Source organism: Falco punctatus (genome assembly GCF_963210335.1).
Source record: "Falco punctatus genome assembly, chromosome: 7".
In the NCBI taxonomy this organism is placed as follows: domain Eukaryota; kingdom Metazoa; phylum Chordata; class Aves; order Falconiformes; family Falconidae; genus Falco; species Falco punctatus.
The window spans coordinates 611,181-633,631 of NC_137587.1; the positions used below are offsets into that span (position 1 = coordinate 611,181).

At 45.2% G+C, this 22,451-nt stretch overlaps 1 protein-coding gene and 1 pseudogene across 4 annotated transcripts in view; both read left to right on the plus strand.

The window, feature by feature from the left end:
- The first annotated feature begins 24 nt into the window (after window positions 1-24).
- On the plus strand, window positions 25-19,859 carry LOC308066885 (cytosolic phospholipase A2 epsilon-like). Of its 3 annotated transcripts, XM_080394804.1 has the most exons (21): window positions 25-2,594; window positions 3,225-3,308; window positions 6,011-6,083; window positions 7,041-7,177; window positions 7,582-7,713; window positions 9,163-9,203; window positions 9,968-10,010; window positions 10,769-10,844; window positions 11,041-11,210; window positions 11,351-11,431; window positions 12,185-12,222; window positions 12,853-12,988; window positions 13,660-13,796; window positions 14,220-14,442; window positions 15,123-15,237; window positions 15,625-15,762; window positions 17,035-17,142; window positions 17,630-17,821; window positions 18,071-18,237; window positions 18,598-18,784; window positions 19,304-19,859. In XM_080394804.1, the coding sequence occupies exons 1-21, from the start codon at window positions 2,568-2,570 to the stop codon at window positions 19,510-19,512; spliced, it is 2,514 nt and encodes an 837-aa protein (XP_080250930.1). In that variant the 5' UTR covers window positions 25-2,567; the 3' UTR covers window positions 19,513-19,859. The 3 variants fall into 3 exon arrangements, with proteins under 3 accessions (XP_080250930.1, XP_080250932.1, XP_080250931.1); XM_080394806.1 differs by lacking the exon at window positions 18,598-18,784; XM_080394805.1 differs by lacking the exon at window positions 18,598-18,784 and having other exon boundaries at window positions 19,309-19,859.
- Window positions 19,860-21,795: 1,936 nt separating this feature from the next.
- Window positions 21,796-22,451, plus strand: part of LOC308067463 (cytosolic phospholipase A2 epsilon-like) — a 43,190-nt pseudogene continuing 42,534 nt past the window's right edge. The window contains exon 1 of the transcript XR_013931976.1: window positions 21,796-22,287. The product of XR_013931976.1 is annotated as a cytosolic phospholipase A2 epsilon-like (transcript). The remainder of the gene's footprint in view (window positions 22,288-22,451) is intronic.

A 22,451-nucleotide genomic window follows, 5' to 3' on the forward strand; every position in this document is an offset into this window, starting at 1 on the left:
ACATAACAACCTTTGCATTCCAGGAGTGCGTCAAATTGAAAATGCACTTTTTTTTATTAGTAAGTTTTGTGTCCTCATGACAACAGGGAGAATTTTGAACAAAGTATCTATTCAGTGAAAAGATCTATCAACTAGATGTCATAATCTGAAGATAAAATAAACTAGGGAAAATATTTGGCTAAGTTGAAACATTTCATGTTAATGTTTTACAAAATGTCTTTGTTTTGAAATGTAACCTCTATTTAATAGACTGCCTGCCTCGTCAGCCCAGAGAACCTCGCCTGAAAGTAACAGGGTTCACTTACAGTCAAGTAATGCTTGGCTTGGTGCAGAATGATGCTCTGAGGATTTTCATTTTAGCAAGAAATAAGGACAAATTATCTTTACAAATTGGTTCACAGTGACTTGTGCCAACACTTTTGTCATCTACAATATCAAGCCAAACCTTACTTCTTTGTGCAACTGTAGCCTAATGGTGCAAACCTAGAGATCAGAGCATAAGTATTAACGTATGAAACTCTTAAGGTTTTGAATGAATACGTACTTCTGACAGGTTCTTTTGTTCTGTGATAGTTTCACTAGTTGTAATCAGAAATACGGTGCTACGTGCTCTACATGTAATCCTGGGAATTACCTCCATTTGAAATCCCTGGTGTGAAAAAATAAACATTTTTCGGCCATAAACTCATGCCATCTCCAGCTCTGAAGAAATGTTACTGACATGCAAATACTTTGTGTATACACCACTGGACAATAAAGGCTTCTTTGCAAAATGAAAATTCTGCCTTGCTTCACATGTTCAGGCATTTCAGTAATATGCTTCAGGTTCACAGTGTGTTCCTTGTTCCAGGAGAACAAAACTGTTTTTCTCTCTGCAAAATGCATACCAAATATTTGCTGTGAGTGTTGTGGGTGAAAGAATGTCTCGGAGACAGATTGCAGGGGTACAAAGTGAGCCATAGTCCCTCCCTCCCCCAAGGGTTGTCTCTAATGTGGATTGCAAAAGTTATTTGTGAGAGCAAGAGCTTTTTGGCCACTGGCACTGTGTGTGTGATGGCCTCAGAGCCTCAGTTCTGGTGGACAGTCTGGTTTATAGCTTAGCCCTCCCAAGGACTTGTCATAATAAAGCGCTACCTTAAACTATGACTGAAAGATGCTGATGTTGCCAAGGGTTTTCTGTGACCTAATGAAAAATGCATTTTGTCAAGCTATGTCATTGCAGCTGACACACAGAGGAAACAGGCCATGTATGTGGACACAACCCTTCACAGCGTTGTGAAATAGCATAGCCTATGGCAACAGTTTGTTCTACCAAGTTGACTGTGATGGCTGTTGGTATTATTTTGGACAGGAATCTGGAAAGGGGAACTGTGCTGGCTGGTGGTGACACTTGACCGGTAAGCTCAAGAACGCTCAGGGAATGGGTAACTTTTTGCTCATAAGCAATGTACCAGGAGAGCAGGGAAGCCAAAGAATTCCCTTCCCCCAGAGATTATGAGCTCCCCCCTCTGTTATGAGCTGCTGAAGATGCAAGAGTTTTTGGCTGCCCTTTTTAGTCCTGTTCCATTGAGCTGGGAGCTGTGCCATGTTTGGTGTGGGGCTCAGCTGGCTGCTTATGGGGCAGGTGTGGGTGTCCTGCTGCAGCGGTGGCTCCCCAGGTGTGCTGAGGACAGTGTGGAGGGCGGCATGTGGCTGGTGCAGAGTTTTGCTTCTGGCTTGCTGGGTTCACTGGGTCAGACACAGGCGCTTAAGGGCAGCTAGATTACAGCCAGAGTCAGTCTGAGCTGAAGTGGTGCTGAGGTGTTCACAGTGGGTGGAGTTAAGCTAAGGCAAGTCATTGCTTCAGGACGCTGACTGAACAAAAATAATAATAAAGAACCATAGGAAAGAAGGAGGAAAGGATACAATGACTTGAGGAGATACCCAACCCTGCTGGACCAAGGCTGGGTAGATGTAAACCACAGCGTGCGTGTGTGCATGTGTTTGCTCTGCACACCTAGACCTGGGATTGTAGCAACGTGTGTTGCAGAAAGCCTTAAACGGGCTTTTGCAAGAACCAGTTGAATATGAGAGCAATAGCGTTGTCCCCTTTTTTTCTTCATTAGCTGTTTTATCCTAGCTGCTTACTGTCATGGGTAACCTACATCCAATTAACGTACTGTTGCTGCATCCTGTTGCAGAACATGTACTGCTGTAGGCTTTGAGGTCCTGGTAAGTGGAAAGTTCAGTGCTTAGGTAAAAGGGCATCCTTCTCTTACCATCAGTTATAAACCTGCCACTGGCCAGTGCTGGGCAAAGTGACTCAAACAGCATACTTCCACCTGCTGTACAGGCAAAGGTATTTTTTCCTACTTGTTGGACCACAGGATTCAGTTTCCTAGCATAAGAAAATGGGAGGGGAATACCTGCGTTTAAGAAATCAGGCAGAGGTGGGGCTCTGAGTCAGTTTATAAAATAGTTGCTCACCTGCATATCAGACACTTAAACTATTGGTGCCTGTGGAAGCTGGGAGATGTGAAATTGCATTGCCACAGGTAACACTGGACGTGTCCCTGACAGTGACCACAATGGAGCCAGGTGACGTTTTGTCTCAGGTAAGAAGGGTGCAGAGCAAAGCCAGGCATCTGGGCTCTCAGCTGGTTATGCTGCACGTAGCGCAAAGACAGTGCAGCTTTCTTGACCTACCATTGACTATAAATGACTCTGTGCAGAATGGAGGAAGTCAGTGCTTCAAGAACTCATTATCGGAGTGTTAAAAATAATAGCAAACCATAGGAAGGAAGTGAAAACTGCTTGGGGAGTAAGAGTTTATATACAAAGGGAGCATTTTGTACATTTAGGGGTTTCCTTCATTTTAGAGATGCAATCTATGCAACCTTAGAATAAGTATTAAAGAACGTGGCAATGCTCTTCAAGCTGCAAGGTTCATGACGGAGTGTGTTTATGGGAGACAGGTTTGCTGTTCCTTTAACAGCCAGGGCCAGGAGCTGCCTTCCCTCCCCGTGTGTCATGCAAAGGGTGGACCGTACCTGTGTGCTACGCCTCTGCTCGGGCTTTCTGGGGCGAGCAGGGCGAAGGCAGTGGCACCAGGCACTGCAGAAGACGGGCATACCTTCTGTGGGCTCCCTGCCACTGCTGTTCTGCAGCTCTTGCTTCCGTATGGAGACTGCTTTTAGGAGACAGGATGGTTTTTCCAGGGGTAACGCTGGCTCTTCTTGTTGCAGGAGTTGGTCACTCGAACTGCTCGGCGAGGAGAAGGAATTATGCAGCTTAAGCCTGATGGAGAACAGCAGACTCCTGTTACAAAGGTACTGCAAAGGAGAATTTCAAAAGAAAACCGAAAGAGGCTTTCCTGCTGGGCGGAGCCTGGGTGAGAACACCTTGGGTTCAACATCTCCCAAGCCGCTGCCGTAACTTGCCCAGCTCCCTTCGCGGAATGCTCTCTGCTTATTGTTTTGATCACTTCACTTACAGTATTGCTTAATGTTAAAGTCCCAGTGCTGTTTTCTATCCTTGGCACGTGGGAGATGAACCCTGCTTTAACAAGACTAGTATCTTTAAAAGGATGGATTTGAATAGGCTTTCTGCTACATATCTCTTGCTAAAGCACAGGGGCAAATTTACTGTCGGTGTAGGTAGTAATAGCTGTGAAATTGTGCCCCTTACTCCCACAAAGAGTATGGCACAATTTTGAAGTGCATTTTGAACACCTGATTTCCTGGATTAATCCTTCTTCTGGACTCTACAAAAAACTTTTCCACTTTTTCTCACTTTTCCAGGAGACGCATTATATGAAATTATATGAAATTATATGAAATCTTTCCTCTGGGACATGAGAGGACCAGATGCACTGAAAAGGATTTTTTGACCTTGTTCTCTCTAGTTTGAGGCTATTCAGTAATAATTAGGAACTCTCCTGTGTTGTGTTTTGAGCTAAGTTAAGTTGCTGAGCAACAGGTGTTGTGCTTACAGTTTAAGGTATAGGCAAACCTTTCTGTTGATTAGTTGAATGGAAAACCCAAAGATGAGAAAACACCCCCTAAAATGCAGCTCTCTGCATCGCAGGGATCACAGCAGGTTCAGAAGAACAAACCAAACCTCTCTGATCTCTTAGGCAGAACTTGCCACTGATGGGATTCTGGCCATTTGTTACTTGTCCCTCTGTAATGTCTGAGCCAAGGCTCCCTGGTTATGACCGGGCACATCTATGTGCCCGAGTATTTTGTTCAGTCTGCACCCCTTCCTGCTGTGCTGGCATCACAAGCCACGAAGGTGGCTCCAGGGGACCCAGCATGTGAAACCGAGCTGAGCCCTTCCAGGAAAGTACCTGTTCCAAAGCCAGTGACTGGCATCACGTTACTGGCTCTAATCGCGGAACGCTTCCCACCTGGAGCTGCCTCATTTCTGTGCCGCGGGAGTCAGGTTCTAGACACAAATACGAGTGCCTTTGGTGGTCTTATCCACAGCTGCTCTTGGACTCTTAGCAGTGGTTTGACATACTTGATTTGCACAATCAATTGCCTGCTGTGCAGCTGAACAGCACGAATGTTGGTGCCTTTTACTAGAACGGAGTGCTTTGGTTACCTGGAGGCTAATTTTACCTCTTTCTTTATTAGCCTACTTGCTAACTGCCCCCAGACTCAATAACACATATTTGTTAGCCCTGGCTGCAAGCATTGATGCACTCAGGTTAAATATGAGAGACATCACATGGACGTATATTCCATGCACTTCACTTTTTACAGACAGTAAGCATGGCTTATTATTAACACATACCAAATTGGTTTGCTCAGCCAGGCCAACTAGAGCAAAAGTCTTCCTCTCCTGCAGTACCTGTGTCACACATCCTTCTCAGTGGGACTAATGAGGTCAGTGTCACACTAATGCCACCTCAGGACTCGCAATGGTCTTTCTGTAGTCATTTTGCAGTATAGGTGGAGGGAGCAGGTGGTGTCACTACCTGTCCGTGACCCTGTAGTTGCACTAAATGGCTTTTGCATTTTAGAACCTCTGGAGCATGATTTTTCTGCTGACTTATATTACAACGTATAATATATTTTCCCCTTTTCTGTGACTGTAGAAATAAAATGTTAGGTGGAAATGGAGATTAATGGTATTTATTTGTTTACGGTAAAAGGAGAAGGGATATGGACTCATGTTTGAGCTCCAACATGAGACCAAAACAGCAAAATGAGAGCCTAAGAAGTCAAGCATATGGCCTTAATGTTGGAGGTGTGGACTAATATGAAACAGGGAAGCCAAAGGGAGCAGTTTCTTATCAGGTGTAAAACACTGCTGCTTATGCAAAACAGTGCATAGAAACTCCAGACACAAAGAAATTACGTGGCTCAAAGCTACAGAAAAACTTCTCACAAGAAAAAGTGAGAGGTAAGCTCAGCTCAAGGGGGGCAGTTATGTCCCTGAAAATGAAAACAGGCACAGCGAGTAGCATGGTGGAAGTGCCAAGCAGCAATCTCTTCCACGGACATTAAAAGCATTGTGGGGTTCAGAGGTCACCAATCACCTCTGGAGAGTACTGCGCGTTTAAAAGAGCAGGAATATGAGAAAATCATATCCCGTAGCCCAGGAGGCTGAACATGTGTAATGAGTGGATGAGAGGTGGTTCCCACAACGATAATTTTATCACTAGCAAAAAGTCTAAGGCAGCTTTTTATTTTCTACCTTGGATATTTAACAAATGTTTTCCCAAGCTGAGTCTGAATCTTACCACTTTGTGCAGCTAGATTTTAGTTAGAAAGCAAATAACTTCTCTACAATAATACAAATCCACATATCATGCTATAGAAGTACAGAAGTCTTTCAGTCTAGTACTTGATTTAGACATCAGTAGGAAAATAAATGTATTGGCCATTTCATAGTCACATAGAAAAATCCAATTAAATTGTTCATGATTTTGGTATTTTTCTCTCTTAATGTGTCTATGTTTTAAATACGCTGTCTGCCTTCAGCATTCATTCCTGTATTTTGTATGTTTTTCTTTCCCCTGCAGATAGAATCATCTCTGTGTTACTTACTGACTGTAAGGGTCATAAGAGCAAGAAATATCCGCCAGGCAGATGTCTGTAAGTAGCTGCAGTGCTCTGTACAGTCCCCTTAACCTTCATGGGGTACTAGCTAGCCCTGCTCCATGAAAAAGTGCTTTTTAGATTTCTTCCATGGATGGAGGAATTCCTTTCATGGGCATGATGGTTCCAGCAACGAATGCAGTGCGTTGCTATTCTTTTTAGCAGCCCTGTTTTGCGCAGAGGTAACTCTAGAAGGTCACAGCTGTACCTATGGCACATATTTCTCTGCATCCTTAAAGGGAGCAGGGAAAGCTCTGCAGTCTGTTGAAGGCAAGAAATGTGGAAAGATCTCCTGTGTTTTTTTCTGGAGTATATTTATGTAACAAACTGGTTGGGATAATGGAGCAAGTAGTGAAAATGGAGTAGCCTTATCTCAAATTTAGCTTGTACTCAAAGCTTTCTCAAGGCTAAGCAATCCAAACTACTATACCCCGACTCCCTGTGTACCAGCTTTCAGAGATAAAACCTTGTTAGATGTTATTACATTTTGTAGGTTCGCTTCTGATAGCCTTGCAACTGAAATATAATAGAAGATTATAGCTTTACTTATGCAGAAATCAAGACACATTTTTCTTCTATGATTTGGGCTTTTTTAAATGTTCTGTCTGGCTCAAATAGAAGCTATCACTTAGTTTCCTTAACCCTTGCAGATATAGGGTACTGCGATTGTCCGGAATTATTTTATCCTGGGCTAAACTGATAGCTTGATGACAGAAGGAGGCGACAACCCTTTGTTTTTAATGCATTTATTGTATCTAACCACATGTATTCAGAGAACAATCGTGTCCCTCTTCTTTTTTCTCCATTCCTATTATCTGAATTGTAATGTTTATGTTGAGCAAATATATCATCACATATCACAATGCCTTTCTTTGAAAGCAAAGCTTCATGCTGTTTGATTCATTCTTTCTTCTAGAGCAAATCCTCATTTTAGATGTGTTTTTTGACATACAGTAAGCCAGACAGATTGTTATGTGAGCCTGTGGCTGCCGACTGCGTCAACTGACAAATTTCTGACTAAACCCGTCAAGAATTGCAAAGATCCTGTCTGGAACGAAACCTTCTACTTCAGGATCCAGAGTCAGGTCAAGGTACTGAGCTGGGACTTCCCTGTTAACCACAACCTAGGGAGCGACTGCTGGGTTTTATCCTTTTGCACAGGGGACAGAAGTAATTTTCTTAAGAGGCAAGGAAAGATGCAGGAAGATGTGAAAATAGCCCGTATCTTTATGGTAGTTTTCCATGCCGTGGAAGACAAGCATCTCTCTCAGCCATGGGTAGAATATGACCTTTGAGATGTCTGTGATTTCCTCTCATTCCTCCTCATAGAGAGATGCCCACATGGAGTCGATTTCCCCTCCACCTTCTTCCCTTCCTGCTCTCTTTCTTTATGTCCTCCCACTCCTTAAAACAGCTGACTCGAGCAGCTGTCCCTGGGATCTCCTGCTTTGAACGAAACCTGACACATTTCTGAAGTCCTTCCCTTCCTTCCCAGAACGTGCTGGAGCTGGCACTCTATGATAAGGATGTTGTTACTCGAGATGACCACCTATTCACTGTGTACTTCGATATAGCCAGACTTTCCCTGGGGGAGCAAGTCTTCATGCACTTCAAGTGCGATTCACAGGTGAGGTCTGAAATGGGAAATGGAATAGGCTGGCAAGAACGTGTTTGTCTCCTTTTCTGAAATGTCATTTGCAAATTCTTCCCTTTTTTTCCTTCTTGTGTATGAATTGGCAAGCCACATACAAGGGAGTTGGTTTTCACTCTGACATGGGAAAGCCTCTCCACACCTGGATCTGTAGGTGCTGAAGGGTTTGGTGTTGGCTACAGAGGCTCACAAACTTCAGGTGTCTTTGCAAGATTGTCACTTTGCTGAGCTTGCCCCCATCGAGGGTCGAGGGGTGTGTCCGTGCTAGTACATGATGCTTTTGTCATAACTTGTTACTTCACCTAGTAATTGGAAAGTAATAACTCTGTGATTGGAACCAAATGTTGAACCTGACTAGTTGCTAATTATGGACTGTGGCGTGGGTTTTCAAATGAGGTGTCTAAGGCATGCCACTCACCTGGGCAACAAGAAATATTCCTGGTTTGAATGTCCAGGGAGGCTCTGGAAGCCGCACATCCCAACTCTCAGTGTGTTCCGTCCATCCCTCTCCTGGTTCACTTCCCTCCCAATATCTTGTACATCTGTCACGCACCATATCTACACACGCCCAGACTCCACTCTGCAGTTCATTATCTTTAAATGCCTTATTTGACCATTTCCTCCTCTGCAAAATACCAGAGGCAGCGTAGCACGTAGGCTTCCACTAGCGCTCGGTAAAACAGCGTTTGGTGAGTTGAAACCCAGCTTGTGACTACATGCGATACCCCAGCCTTTCACTACTGTGTTCGCACAGCTACTGTACTTAGAGCTCATGCTCTTCAGGCCTTTGTAAATCTTTTTGTGCTATTATTAACAATTTTTAGGTGTCTTTCATGCAATAGGTAATTTGAGCAACTAAGTAACCTACAGCATGATCTCACTTCTCTGCTCCTCACCCCTGTGTGCTGCACCTTTGTTTTCCTTTCTCCCGTGCTTTCCTGCTCCTAGGGATCACGCTGTCCTCCACCACCCGGCAGGCGAGGCCTCAGTGCCAGGCCCACCTCTGCCCCAGTGCCTTCAACACGTTGCCAGACAAAGTGCTTGTCCTCTTACGCAGCTGCTCTGCATGTCACCCTTTCCCCTCCTTAGGCCAGGGCATTTTGGCTGCTCCCCCCGCAGACCCTCTTTGCTGGTGGACTCGCTGTGAGACTGCAGCCCCGCCTGCTCTGTCCCTGGTGTCCCAGCAGAAGCAGGCAAGCTGCCTGCCTTGTTAAAAACTGCTGTCACAGCCATCCAGAAGCTTCTTATCAATAAAACATCTTGAGGCTCGAGACACACAGATGTGAGGTAGTGGGTGCCGCTGTTTTAAATGCTCTTGCAGGCCCAAATAGCGCATACATACAGATACTGCTAGAGTGAGAACCTGCATTACGAGAACTGCAGGGAGACTAGTGGCAAAAACATTTTCCTTTCTTTATTTTCCAGAGACAAGAGGAGTTAGAGGTGGGATTTGCATTGGATAATATGTGAGTAAATGTGAAATGCAACATAGTCTGCAGCAGGAAGAAATAGCAATTCAGAGGCATGAAATAATCTAGTCTAATTGTCCAGAGTGCATCATTTCTTGATGATGCTGACGATGATCATGGTTTCCTGAGGAACCTGTGCTACGAGCTATGTGGCAAATTGGTGTGTGCTGGGGTGACTTCCCAGGAGCTTCAGGCAGATGGGGAGCACACCCTAAAACCTTTTGTTTGCCTAGTGTAATGAATACTGTTTAAGACCGTGATATTGGGACTGCTGTTTTGTTATACAGTTGTCTTTGAGATTAATGGGGAGTGGGTGGGTATGCCTCCCTTCAGAGCACGACACGGAATAAGGCCCAGGTTTCTGATCTAGAGCCCTTTCTGTCCCATCCACTGGCAAACCGCATTTTTTAGAAAACTGGATTCTGTGAAACCATCTGCAACCTCAGCTTGGGGCTCAGCATAAAATTACTACATGGTTTGGCCCCACAGCACCTTTTTTTTTTTTTTTTTTTTTTTTTTTAACACCCCCTCCACCCCCCCCCGGAGCTCAAGGACTCCAGGACTGGACGAGCCAGTAGGATGATGATTGTGGCTTGACAGAGTAGAGTGAGGAAACTTGTACCGTGAGTCTCCTGGGACTTTTCTTTCAAATCCAATACACAGCTAAAAATAAGCAGAGGAAAATCAGAAGGGTGTGGGTCATTAATTATACTGTAATTATACTGAGTGATTAAAAATGTATTTTTCTTCCTATTTCCTAGCTCAGGCCCTCCTGAAACCATCATTACTAATGGAGTGCTAGTGGTGAGTGTTGTGCTTTGTCATCATTCTTGTCCTGCTGCCATGCTTGTTTCACTTGACTCACAGTCACTAGCCCAACATGCCCTTTGACTGAGCAAGGCCAGCACTGAAACATTCCCACTGCATCAGCTGCCTCATGCATCCTCCTGGATGGCACCTGTGGGGAGGCTGCAGCTGGAGCAGCGGGGAGATCCCCATGCTAGCATCCTCTGATCTTGCAAAGGCAACGCATGGAAGTGGTTGAGGTCTGAGACCTTGGTGCAGCAGCACACTCTCCCTTGGACTTCACTCCTTCCGAACGCCTGTACTGCTACAGTGATGGGGATTGTCCTGTCCCAGGCATGTGGCATGTCCTGCATTCATAACTGGACTTTTTAAACAGGACTTTCTGACAGTTCCATTTGCTCATTTATTAGCTTCTTTCCCTCATTATTTCTGTTTAAATCAGTCTTCCACATCTCTGCAGGGATCCTGGAAAGTGCTGTTTTTCCACTTTGTCGTTACCTTCTTCCTTCTGCAAGCCCTGTTCATTCAAACTGCAACCCCAGCCTTGCCCTGGCTGTGTCCAGTTTCTCAAGAGACTCCTCCTGTTTCAGCCAGCATCTGAAATCGAGGTCACGGCTGAGAGAAAATGTTTTCCTTGGGAAAAAGTGCACTGCCTGTATAGCATTCGTATCATTGTCAGTAGGACTAGGAAACAGAATCTCAGACCAGAAAATTCCCTGTCATATGAAGTATTTTATTGTTCACGTCTCTTACAGTCTCGCCAAATCTGCTGCTTGGAAGTTCAAGTGGTTGAGAAGAAGAAGAAGAAAAAGGAGAAGAAATCTTTATCAAGTGAGGTTATTTCTCCATCAGCTATTTTTAAATCATGATGTGCTATTACTATGAAGGCAATCAGCTTAATGTAAGAATAAAAAAACCCCAGCAAATCTGGAACATGAGAACAGCTTGTGATAGACTCTATAAGAAACATTGTTTCCCGTTTTGATTAGAAAATTACTCTGTGTCTGCTTTTGTGTTGCTTCCTTAGAGAAAGAATTCTCCTTTAAAGTGCAAGGCTCTTACGAGGGCACCCAAGACATTCTGCTGGGATCTGATCTGGTCTTCAGCTCCTGCTCTCCAGCCAAATTTCACTATGCCAAATACAAGCAGCCAATGCTGGATGTGATGCTACCAGGGAAGAAACGACCTCCCTCCTTTGTATGTTATAACTAGACTTTATAAAACATAATAATGGCATGTAAAGTAGCATGCACCATAAATAGTAATGTCAGTTTGCATTTTGGAAAGAGAGCAACATTCCTTACAATATAAACTAGCTATATTGGCATTTTTTTCAGCACTCTCGTGCGTATGATACAGGCTCTCCAAATGTGGAACTTCACTCCCTTCCAAGTGGAAAAAAAATAACCTTGGCAGAGGTGAGTGCCTGCTCTTTTGTGGGAGAGGTTGAGAAACCTGAGTGTGGAAGTGTGCATCAGCCCCAGTGATTACCAGGTTACTTTCAGATGATGAAAGCCGGCAGACAAAGATGCCGCAGTCTAACAGTGGTAGCTCTTTGGGTGATAAGGGCAGGTTGTGCCTTGTTCTGTTTGAGTGGGTGTGGGAGTTACTCCACACCCCGATCTTACTTCATGCTAAATTTTGAGGCTCTGCTTTTCCCCTTCTTATGCACCAGTGGGGCACCTGCACTAACTTAAGCTAGCGCCAGTCTCATGCTGATGCTGACCATGCCTTGCAAAGCACTTTTAGATTCATGGTTGACAAAATCCATATAGAATGAAAGGATCCCAGCTGTTGTAGAGCATAAGCTGCCACAGAAAGTGAGGAGCAAATGCTGTTGTGCAGAACAGTAGTGTGGCTGCTGCCTGGCTGGCTGCCCCAGAGAGGTAATGTCAGTAGAGATGAGGAAGGTACAAATTATCTTTACTTTCCTCTGTAAACAGCCGTTGTCCTCAGACGTTACATTCACTGGAAAACACTGGGAATTACTGAACAACATCCCTGACAATAAATTGCTGCAGTCGGTTCACACAGGCTGCTGGATTGTTCAGAGCTCCTCATTTGTACTCACATTGCTAGGACAGCAGAGGCTAAAATTCCTCCTGGGGCAGTGGGGGAGGAGTGCTAAAGCAGGTTGTCACGATTACACTGTTTGCATTCTTGCTTTCCAGGATAAAGGATTCGATTTATATGCAAAGGCAGAAGACTGGTAAGAGACTTGCCTACTCTTGGAGGCTAATGTGTCCTTAGCTAAACCCATCTCACCCTTGGCTCTTTACTGGGGAGGAGGCACTCACAGTAGGACAGTAGGTGGTGTGATGAAGTGAAGTGGAATTCACATGAGCTAATCCATACTGAGACATGAATAATGAAAAAAGATGCATAAAATAGAAGAAATAACATTCTAAGCTGCTAGTCAGTGTTATGCTCAGCACAGTCTTTAACCTTTTCTTTAACAGTGTGATAGTGCAGCTGATCACCTGGTACTGTTGATCATGAAGTAGGTAAACTTTGCTGCCTGCTTCAAGACAAATGGAAGTCTTTCCTACAGCTCTCAGTGCAGACTAAAACATGAGAGAATCCAGACAGCAGATGTCTCAGACATTATCTGCAGGAATGTCTTTCCTTAGGTTTTCTTTTGATAATTGTTTAGAAGTTTAGCAGTCCCTTTTCCTATCGTTCTTCCACACAGCATTTTCTACCTGCTTGGGAGCATAGCAAAGGCTCCTCCTGTAAACACAGTACTCTGCGGGTCTCGCTTCTTTCCTTGTATTGGAAACTCTGAGCTTGTCTACCAATAATAAAATGGAATATTCTTTTCTCCTGATCCCTGCTCCAGCCCAGACTGCCTTGATGTGCGTTTAGGGTTTGACCTCTGTGCGCAAGAGCAAGACTTTCTACGCAAAAGGCAGAATTATGTTGCTCCTGCTCTGAAGAAGGTCCTGCAGCTGGAACAGGATCTGCTGGACCATGAGGTCTGTAGAGAAAACATTCAAAATATCTAAGGAGTGCTTAGCAGTGGGGGCATAACAGCATAATATGACTTCTTCCTGGTTAAATTTTTTTCTGGTCTTTCTTAATCTTGAAACTTATGTACACTTCCAATACTGCCCCATACCCCTAATCTCACCCTGCCATTGGTGTCCTCTGCAGTTGCTATCCTGAATTTAACTCTTCTCCTGCTACACCTTCACTGCAAGCCAGGCTAGATACTCCTTATACAGAAATTGCTTCTTCCAGAGTCTTTACCCTACGGTTGTTATCCTTGTTGATAATCCTTCCTCCTGTCTCTGACCCGTGAGTTTTCTTTTTAATTCTTGCCTTTACAACTGGCTTTTTTCTCTCTTACTCTCTCTTTTGGTTTAAGTTAATGCATTTTCATTTGTTTTTTATCAAGCATCTGTGTTGAACACATTGGAGACAAGTGTCAGTCATCTAAGCAAAAATTGTCATTACTTTTACTCCTGTTTTCCTTTATAAAATAAATGGTAGCTTATGTTTCAGTAGAAATCATTTGGAAAGAAGTCTCTGTCTGGACACGCATGGTGGTGTTGGGCTCGATGTAGCGGGGGGGTCTCTGCTGAGAGTCGCGGTCAGCTGCGGTCTGCAGTCTGACGCCAGCCCTTTCTGTTCGTGTGTTGTGCAGACCCCAGTGGTGGCCATCATGACTACGGGAGGAGGTATGCGATCTTTGACCGCGCTGTACGGCAGCCTGCGGGGGCTCAAGAAGCTCAATGTCTTGGACTGTGCCACATACCTGACTGGCTTGTCTGGTACCACATGGTAAGTAGGGCTGGGCAGCTCTTGGCTGGAGTCTTCCTGATGACACCAATGCGCTGAAGTAGGCTGGAGCTGACATGCAGCAGTCCACCTATAGTACCTCCTCAGCAGTCCTGGTTTTTTATCTTCTTCAAAAACTGACAGATTTAGTCTTTTCATGGGGGAAAGCCACATAATTTGCAACAACACAAAAATAAATGTTTTTATAAGAGCAGCTTGTGGAATACTGCTCAAGCCATTTTGATAGAGGGTAATGCCTGCGACTTCAAAGGGAGCATGGTAGTTTCTTAGGTAACTGAAGACAGGAAATCTTTACTTAGTTTCAAATCAAGAACTTAATATAGAAACATAAAATGTAGCCATTGCCGACTTCAAACCTTGGTGTGGTTTTTTTCCCCCACTTCAATACATATTTCCTCTTCCTAGGACCATGTCAAACTTGTACAGAGATCCTGACTGGTCACAAAAGGATCTTGACAAGCAAATAAGCGAGGCTCGAAAACATATGACAAAATGCAAAATAAATTCCCTTTCCTTGGAGTATCTGAAGTATTACAAAAAGCAGCTGTGTCAACGGAAAGAAGAGGGGCGCAAAACATCTTTTATAGATCTCTGGGGACTTGTCCTGGAATCTCTGTTGCATGATGGGGTACGGTATGTCATACAGCAGCATTTACAGTGGCTTACAATTTTCTGAAAGTTAATTCCTGGAGAAGATGTTTTCCTGTTTGTTACGAGACACTGTGTATGCAAATGCACAGCCATTTCCAAAACATTAGGTGGCAGCTGTTTAGATGCCCAGCCATGGTGGAAATCGGCATTCTTGCTTGTGAGATTTTGGACATGTTTTTCTGAGAACTCCAAGATTAACATTTTGAAAAAAAATTATACTTTAAGATTTTTGGGGGGCATATTCTGCAAATATTTTGTTTAGAAATAGCGAAATTACGGACATTATCTTAATGCCCATGGGAGGTATTAACAAACAGACCTGCAGGCTTTTGAAATCTGTGAGAGGTCTTACATAACCTTGCAGTATAACATGTTAAGCTGGTCTGTACCAGAAGTATTGCTTTCTGCTCTTCATCATGTCCTTCCATTTTCATCCTAATGGGTCATCAAATTATCTGGCATCAGATTGGATGCCTGCAGATATTTCAGTAACAGAACGCTTTCAGGAATTTTGAAAAATATGGAACATTTCAGAATTTAAGCCCAGCACACATTATACACTAGAGGCAGAAATTTTTCTGCCCTGCAAGCTTAGATGCAGAGAAATGTTCCTGTGCTAATTTTCATCTCAATGTAATCATATTTCTGGAACCACAGAAAGACAACCATAGACTCTCTGATCAGCAACGGGCCATTGATTGTGGTCAGAACCCATTGCCTATCTATACTGCAGTCAATGTCAAGAACAACTATAGCACTCGGGATTTCAAAGGTAATTATGAGACTTGTGGGAGTCATTTGTCTTTACATTTAAGTTGGTAAACCCTGGGACAGTTTTTTTAGATAGTCTAAAAAAAGCTCTCTCATTTAAAGACCAGAATTTAAGCTGATGTGTGTTTGCATAATGTCCTTGTGGTCAGATAAAAGTTTGACCGTCTATGCAACAGACAGAAAAGTATTCCAAAGCCTTTTCATGTTTATGAGTTTTCATTTGCACCCTGCTTACAGCTTGTTGCTATTGGTCTGGAATATTAGATTAACTGCAGATATTACTTTAATTTTTAACTCCTTTCACCCCCATGATAGCTACATCATTTATATCTACAGCTAAGGGGGCTGTAGTTGAGCATTGTTCTCTTCTTTGTAATCCTTTTCACAGAATGGGTGGAGTTCACCCCTTACGAGGTGGGATTGCAAAAATATGGAGCTTTTGTTCGTGTTGAGGATTTTGGCAGTGAGTTCTTCATGGGTCGGCTGATGAAGAAGATCCCTGAATCCCGGATCTGCTTCTTAGAAGGTAAGCTCTTAAAAACATCTGACTGTGGTTGTTTGGTTTTTGTTGTTTGGTTTTTGGGTTTTTTTTAGTTGTGAGTTGTCTAAACTAAGCGCTAATAAAGCACTGGTGCATGACTGACAGGGCAGTTTCACCAGAGAGGATAAATATCTCATTGCTGAATGAATACTTATTATAATGGATTCAATTTGTTGTCAAAAAGAAAATTCAAATTGACAGGCAAATAGTTATTTTCATTTTTAAAGCTAGTTTTGAATAAAAATACGGTATCACTTCCAGAACAACAATAAAATTGAGGTGTGTGGGAATCCACGGTTCTGCTCGTGCTGCTCCAGAAGGGTGAACTCCAGAGCCTCTTGCCTGTCTCACAGGCAGTCAGTAATTTGTGTCCTTCCTATAGACAGTTTACATGAGCCTTTGTGCTGATTCTCCAGTGCCCCGGGGTGTATTTGAGCATGCCAGGTCCCCCCCTGCTCCCAAGAGTCTGCTCCGGCCACATGTCACTGGCCTGTTTCCATGTTGCCTGGGCAAGCCTGAGGGGGAGGCAGCAGGGTCATACCCAGCAGCACTTTTGCTGTTGACTGATGTGGAGTGCAGGTACATGTCTTCCAGACAGAGAGAAGGTGTCAGCTTGTGCCCAGTTCAAGATGCAAACCTCTCTTTGACTGGCTGTGTTACTTAGAATGAGGCAGACACTCTACTATTTTAGCCTGAGCCTGTGCTGGCTGTGCATACATTTGTGCTTCCTGAACCAAAACCCAGTGGAGCACTTGTGCCCTAAGGGGTAAGCAAATAAATTATTTCTGAAGCTCAAAAATGCAAGGTCAAAACTGATCCCTCAGTTTGTTAGCAGGCTTATTCTCAAAAGAGGAAGCCTACACGTGCAGTCGCTGTAAGATCACGTTGTAGGTAGGCCCTTATCAATATAATTCCTCACCAACGCTCTCAGACTGCATGCAAACTTTCATCCTTTCTTTTTAGACAAGCCTCGTGATACTTCGTTGTTTTTTATTTCTGAAAACTCAAGCTCCTTACATCATACTAATTCACAAAAAACTCAGCATTTGTTAGAATGTATATCCAGCCCTAAGTGCCACAAGACAAAACCTGGATACCAAAATAAAATTTAAAAACCAGCAGCCAAATAAAATGACACATCATCCATTTAAAGCAAACTAAGGAAAAGCAGAAACTTTGCTAATTTCATGTCATGGTAACAGTTTCTCTCTTCATGACCTGTGAAGGTGTGAGTCAGAAAGCTCTTTCCTTGTACAGGCATGTGGAGTAGCTTATTTTCACTGAATGTGCTGTATATCTGGAATTTGTCACACTCATCAGAAGATTTCTGGCACAGGTGGACCCGGGACAAAATCGACAATATAGGTAAATTATCACACTTCTTTACTGTGTATTTATTGTTAGGTAAAGTTAGATCAACTATCACACCTGGCTGTTATGGGAGATGTGTGCGGTGCACCGGGCGTTTTTTGGAGTGTTTCTTCAGAGGCCGCACGGATCGGCCTGGGTCCTGTGGAAATCCACCGCCCAGCGGCCTGTGTGCTCTGCGGGGCTCAGCACCGGTGTAGAACATTCGAGAATAGCGAGACTGATCCGTGAACGATTAGTAAAGCAACAAGATTCTGAGCACATTGGGCAGGAGCTGCTGTGGTGCGAAGCAGCGCCGGCCCCTGCCGCAGGCGGCCCCCGGGCCTCCCCCTGGGCCGGCCGCGTTCATTGCCGTTGTCACTTGCTCAGCGGTGCCCGGGGCGCCGTTTCAGCCGAGGCCTCACGGAGCCGAGGCCCGGCGGCGCTCCCCCGGCTGGCGGCCTGGCCGCGGGCTGCCCGGGTTTAACCGCCTTTCCCCGCGCAGAGGGGGAGCCGCCGCTGCCGCTGCCGCCGCAGGAGCTGGGGACGGCGCTGCTGGAGCCTCCGGGCCCGCTGGGCCGCGCCCTGCGCGGGGCGCTCACCGACCGGCCCTGCCTGGCGCGGGAGCGCAGCTTCCTCAGGGGCCTGCAGCTGCACCGGCGCTACCTGAGCAGCCCGCGCTTCCGCCGCTGGAAAGGTAATGGGGATGGCGGCGGAGGGCGCACCGCCAGGCCCGCCGGGCGCCCGGCTTGCGCGCCCCGGGCCGGAGGCCGCCGCCGTTCGGGCGGGCCGCGGGGCGCCTCGCCGGTGGCTCCCGGCAGCGCTGCGGAGGCTCCGCGGGGAGGCACACGGGCCCCCCGGCCGCGGCTGCTGCGAGGGGGCGCGGGGTGAGCCTGGCGGGCCAGCCGGCCTCGCGCTTGCGGCAAGGAACACCCTTCGCTTTTAGATACCGTGCTGGACGCGTTCCCCAACCAGCTGACGCAGTCGGAGGAATTCCTGTCGCTGGTGGACACGGGATTTTTCATCAACACCAGCATCATGCCACTTTTAAAGCCAGAGAGAAAGGTAGACGTCATCCTGCACTTAAATTACAGCGCGGGATCCCAGGTACAGGTGAGAGGAATTGAAGCGGTGGCTATTTGTTCCTCAACAGCTGATTATCTGCAAGTTTGTAACCTTTAGGTGCTTTATATGTTGCTCCTTCTAAAAGTCTTACCCAGCAGCATTTTTGTCTTAATGCTGCAGCATGAGACTTCATTTATAGGCTGTACGTATCACTTGTTTTTCTTGTACGATACAACCGTTCTGCACTGAGAACTCGGAGAAAACAAAAACCTTCTCATTGCTTTCCCATTGGGGCTTCAGAGCTTTCACAGCTAGCGTGGAAAATGCCTCCTTTGTTACTGGACCCCAAGAAATCCTGAGCCCCGAAATCCCCTTTAAGTCTTAGTACTGTTCTGTTCATTGCTCAAGGCTCTGGACCAGACCTGCAAGTACTGCGCAGAGCAGGGGATCCTTTTTCCCAGGGTGGACTTGAGTGAGGAGGACAGGAAAAACCTGAAGGAGTGTTACCTCTTTGATGGTGCTGAGACTCCAGGAGCACCAGTACTGCTATTTTTCCCACTAATTAATGACACCTTCCAAAAATACAAAGCACCGGGTAAGTAATCAAACACCTTAAAAAAAGGTTGACATCATGGTCAGTGTACTGAAGGGACTACATTTGATACTCCAACCCTTGAACTGTACTTTTGGCTTATTTCAACACATCAGATTTTTCTCTGTTGCTTAAAATTACTTTTTTTACCATGTCAAGTTTGATGCCGTGGCTGTGCTGTTTCTATCCCTAAGCTAGCTAGTTTGCAGGTAGGTTTGATTATCTATGTGAGCCACAGGTGCAGCTCAGAACTGCAGTGTAGACTCATATAAGGAATAATCAGCTTCTTTATCTCCTCATCATGTGAAGCAGCTGATACCCACCTGAGCCAGGGATGGAGCTGACAGCTTGAAAAAGAATGAGCTATGAAAAAAAAATAATATTTAAACCCACAAGAGTAATTTAGATTAAGAACTCTCTCTGTGGAGAGATATCTCCTCTACCTGCTCTATTAAGAGTTTGCTTGCTTATGACTAGAGCAACTACCATCTCTCAGCAGTGATTTGTTCCCCTTCCTCCTAGGTCAGAAGCGCTCCGAGTCAGAGCTGGAAGATGGCAAAGTTGACCTCTATGGCTGCTGTTCCCCTTATTCAACATACTCAGTTCAATACACTGAGAAGGTGTACGACCGCCTGGTTCAGCTGGGTGAATACAACATCCTGAATAACAAAGACCTTATTGTGCAGGCCTTGCACACAGCAGTGGCACGGAAAAGGCAGAGAAAGAAATAATGTCAGACAAGGCAGGATGCTTTTGTGTCCCTGAACCTGCCGGGAGACTGAAGCTCCCTTATGATCAGCCAGCAGGCTTGAAAGGATTCTTGCTCAACTCTGCTAAATGGTGATCTCAGGTGAACAAAGTAGAGACTGAAGAGAAACTTTTTTTCCTCCAGAGAATTTCATTTCAATTAAGCTACAACAGTGGAGTACAAAATCATTGTATGGTATAGAGGATGGGCAGCCACGAAGAAGAAGGTGCTAAGGTGATAATGAGCATGGTGCTATTTGGCTTGAGGCAGAATTTGAAATTTTTAAGTCTAACATGTTCAGGGCAGACCACATTAAAAGCGTTTTATTGACTCGGCTTTTTTGTTTTGCATTTGCGAGGTGACGGTGAGGCCACACAGCAGCCTGTGGGACACGTTTGTGCCTGGGGCCATGGCACGTTGTAGGCAAGTGTTTAAAGAAAGGCAGGCACATGACATATGGCATCTTGTGGCTACAGACCACCTTCAAGGAAGGCTTTGGACAGAGGCAAAGGAGTGGCAGGCCATGGGTACCAGATCAGCTGAGAAAGCAGAAGGGTGGTGATGAAGTGCTCCACTGCGTGACTGCCACCATGCTCCCCCCTGTGTGCATCCACACTGCTTCTCGGCTACCCATCCCTTGCCCCACTCCTGGTGTGAGCAGTAATTGGAAATACAAGCTGAACAGAACAACATGCTGCTAGCTTTAAACCCCCTCCAAACAAGAGCAAGGATGTGCAGGCCCTTGAATTCACCAGCTCTGCCTGTCCTTGCTGTTGGCTGAGTCTTGCATAAGCTCAGCACCTGCAGAATTAGGAGGCACTCACATGAGGGAGAAAAAGCTTTACGTGGTCTTGGTGCAAGAGGGAAGATTTTGTGTTTTGCAGTAGGGCAGATAAAGTGTATATAAGGCATCTGCTGGCACCTTACCACATCCCTCTTGCTACTTTTGAAAACTGGCACAATATTCACTTTCTTTCAGTTTCCTACAGTTATGCAGTATGCTGAGAATTGCAATAGCTGAACCGTAGACGGTCAAGAATCCTCCTAGACTAAGCTTTCAGAAATAATTGGTAAGAATGATCTCTCTTCTGTGTTAATGTGTTGTATGGCTATGTGTTGCAAAGCGGTTCATAATACTCATCGATGAAACATGTAAGGTTTTTTCTTTCCCAACATAGAACACAAGTGTTTTATTAGCATTCCTGCTTCAGCTGCATCATTAGTAATTAATTTTCTGTCTCTGTGAAGTAATAAGCCTAGACCTTTGATAGGATTTTTTTTTCATATACGTTTCTTCTATATTCGCACCTATGCTTCCTATTGTTGCCCCTGGAAATCATGATTTTTTTGTTCTGTAAGATTTGGTTTATGCTAAAAGTTTTGTACTTCCCTTTCCCCCATGTACCGTGCATCACTTTTTTCACATCCAGCTGCTGCCTTCTTATCACCTCTGAAAGAGGTTGGGCTTTCAGCCTAATTGTGAGATTGGGATAGCTCATATCATACCACTGAGATTTCCTCAACTGCAGCAGGAACAGGTAGTTATGCCTCCAGACACACCTTTTAGCCCACCCTGACCTCTCCCACTGGTTTTTAGCACAAAGCTGAAATGTTGAGCCTCCAAAGCAGTAGGGATTTCTCTTTGTAAGTCACGCAAGTTGGTTTTTTTACCAACAGCTAGCCTGATCTTATTGTTGTCTTGGACTTATGGAAATAAAGGGAATAATTAATTTTCCTTTCACATCATGTCTGATGTAATTGAGTAGGTTTTAGTCATTATATCACATAGGGTCAAAGTATCAACACCATGTGAGAGTTGTATGCAACAGGTGTTTAGACAGGTTTCCACAGGCTTTAGTAACATGTGGCTCCCTTCCATTTTGTATAATGGTTATTCAGTGATGTTTTCCAGTACAAATGTGTCTTTCTTTAATCTGTGTTTTCTTGACCTGGCCTAGAAGTCACACTTGCCTTTGATGTCTGTGTTTTAGCATGGTATCATGTTGCAATGGACATTTAATTTAGCATGTAATAGGAGGTACTTACATAGTTGCCTATCTTGATCTCCTGGAGAATGTTTCTTTCCTTACGCATTTCTGAAACACTTCCGTAAGATGTTTTGCAATTGTTTCTTTAAAGTCTTTCCATGTGGAGCTGTTAACATAGTTTAATCTTTGTGATCAGCCCTTTTGTGTAAGTGGCCACACTAGATTCCTGCAGAGGTTTGTGTTTTGTTCAGTGGGAGCATCATGGGCTCTTATGCTCTCACACCCGGCTCCCTTGGCAGCGGTGAAGCCTGTGGGCTCCCTGGGGAATGGCTTTGCTTTGCCAGCCGCTGCATGGAGCCACGCATGTTGCATCACTGAGGCTGCATCCCATGGGCAGCTGGTGCGAGGTGTGGGTGATGGTCCGGCTTCAGGTGGCACAAAATGCAGGTCTGTGGGGTGTCTGTGTGACTCTGCTGAGCCCGGGCTTACTAAGCACTGCTTACCTGACTTACTGGGTGCCCTGCAAAGGCTGTCCCTCCATCCTCCCAGTGACAACACACTGTATATAGGGCAAACACGCTGCCTTGCACACCTCTTCAGGTTGCACAATGGGTCACAAGGCTTGAAGTCAGCATGGCACTGGGGGTATGGCTTCCACACATGTGGAGAGATACTGGATGCAAGAGCTTCTGCAACAGCCGAGCCTTTCTCATGCAAGAAAGAGGCACCAGGGATTTCAGCACTGCAAGATTAGCTGGAGTGAGCGCATCGCCTAACCCTGTGCTTCCTCTTCCTCTTCAGCCTGCAAGTGTGGTGGGCGATGCCCATAGTGCCTGGCAGCCTTTCCTCGGCGGGGTGTGCCTTCCCTAAGGACGTCTTCTCCACATAGCTTGTCTTTTGCCAGGGCTCTCACACTGTAGGCAGCTGCCTGCCC

Bases quoted from the DNA above. Each gene is read 5' to 3' on its own strand.
- LOC308066885 (XM_080394804.1), top strand. From the start codon at position 2,568: ATGGAGCCAGGTGACGTTTTGTCTCAG. The intron at 14,443-15,122 runs GTACGGTATGTC...CTGGAACCACAG, and splicing joins AATCTCTGTTGCATGATGGG to AAAGACAACCATAGACTCTC. The intron at 18,238-18,597 runs GTGAGAGGAATT...TCATTGCTCAAG, and splicing joins GCGCGGGATCCCAGGTACAG to GCTCTGGACCAGACCTGCAA.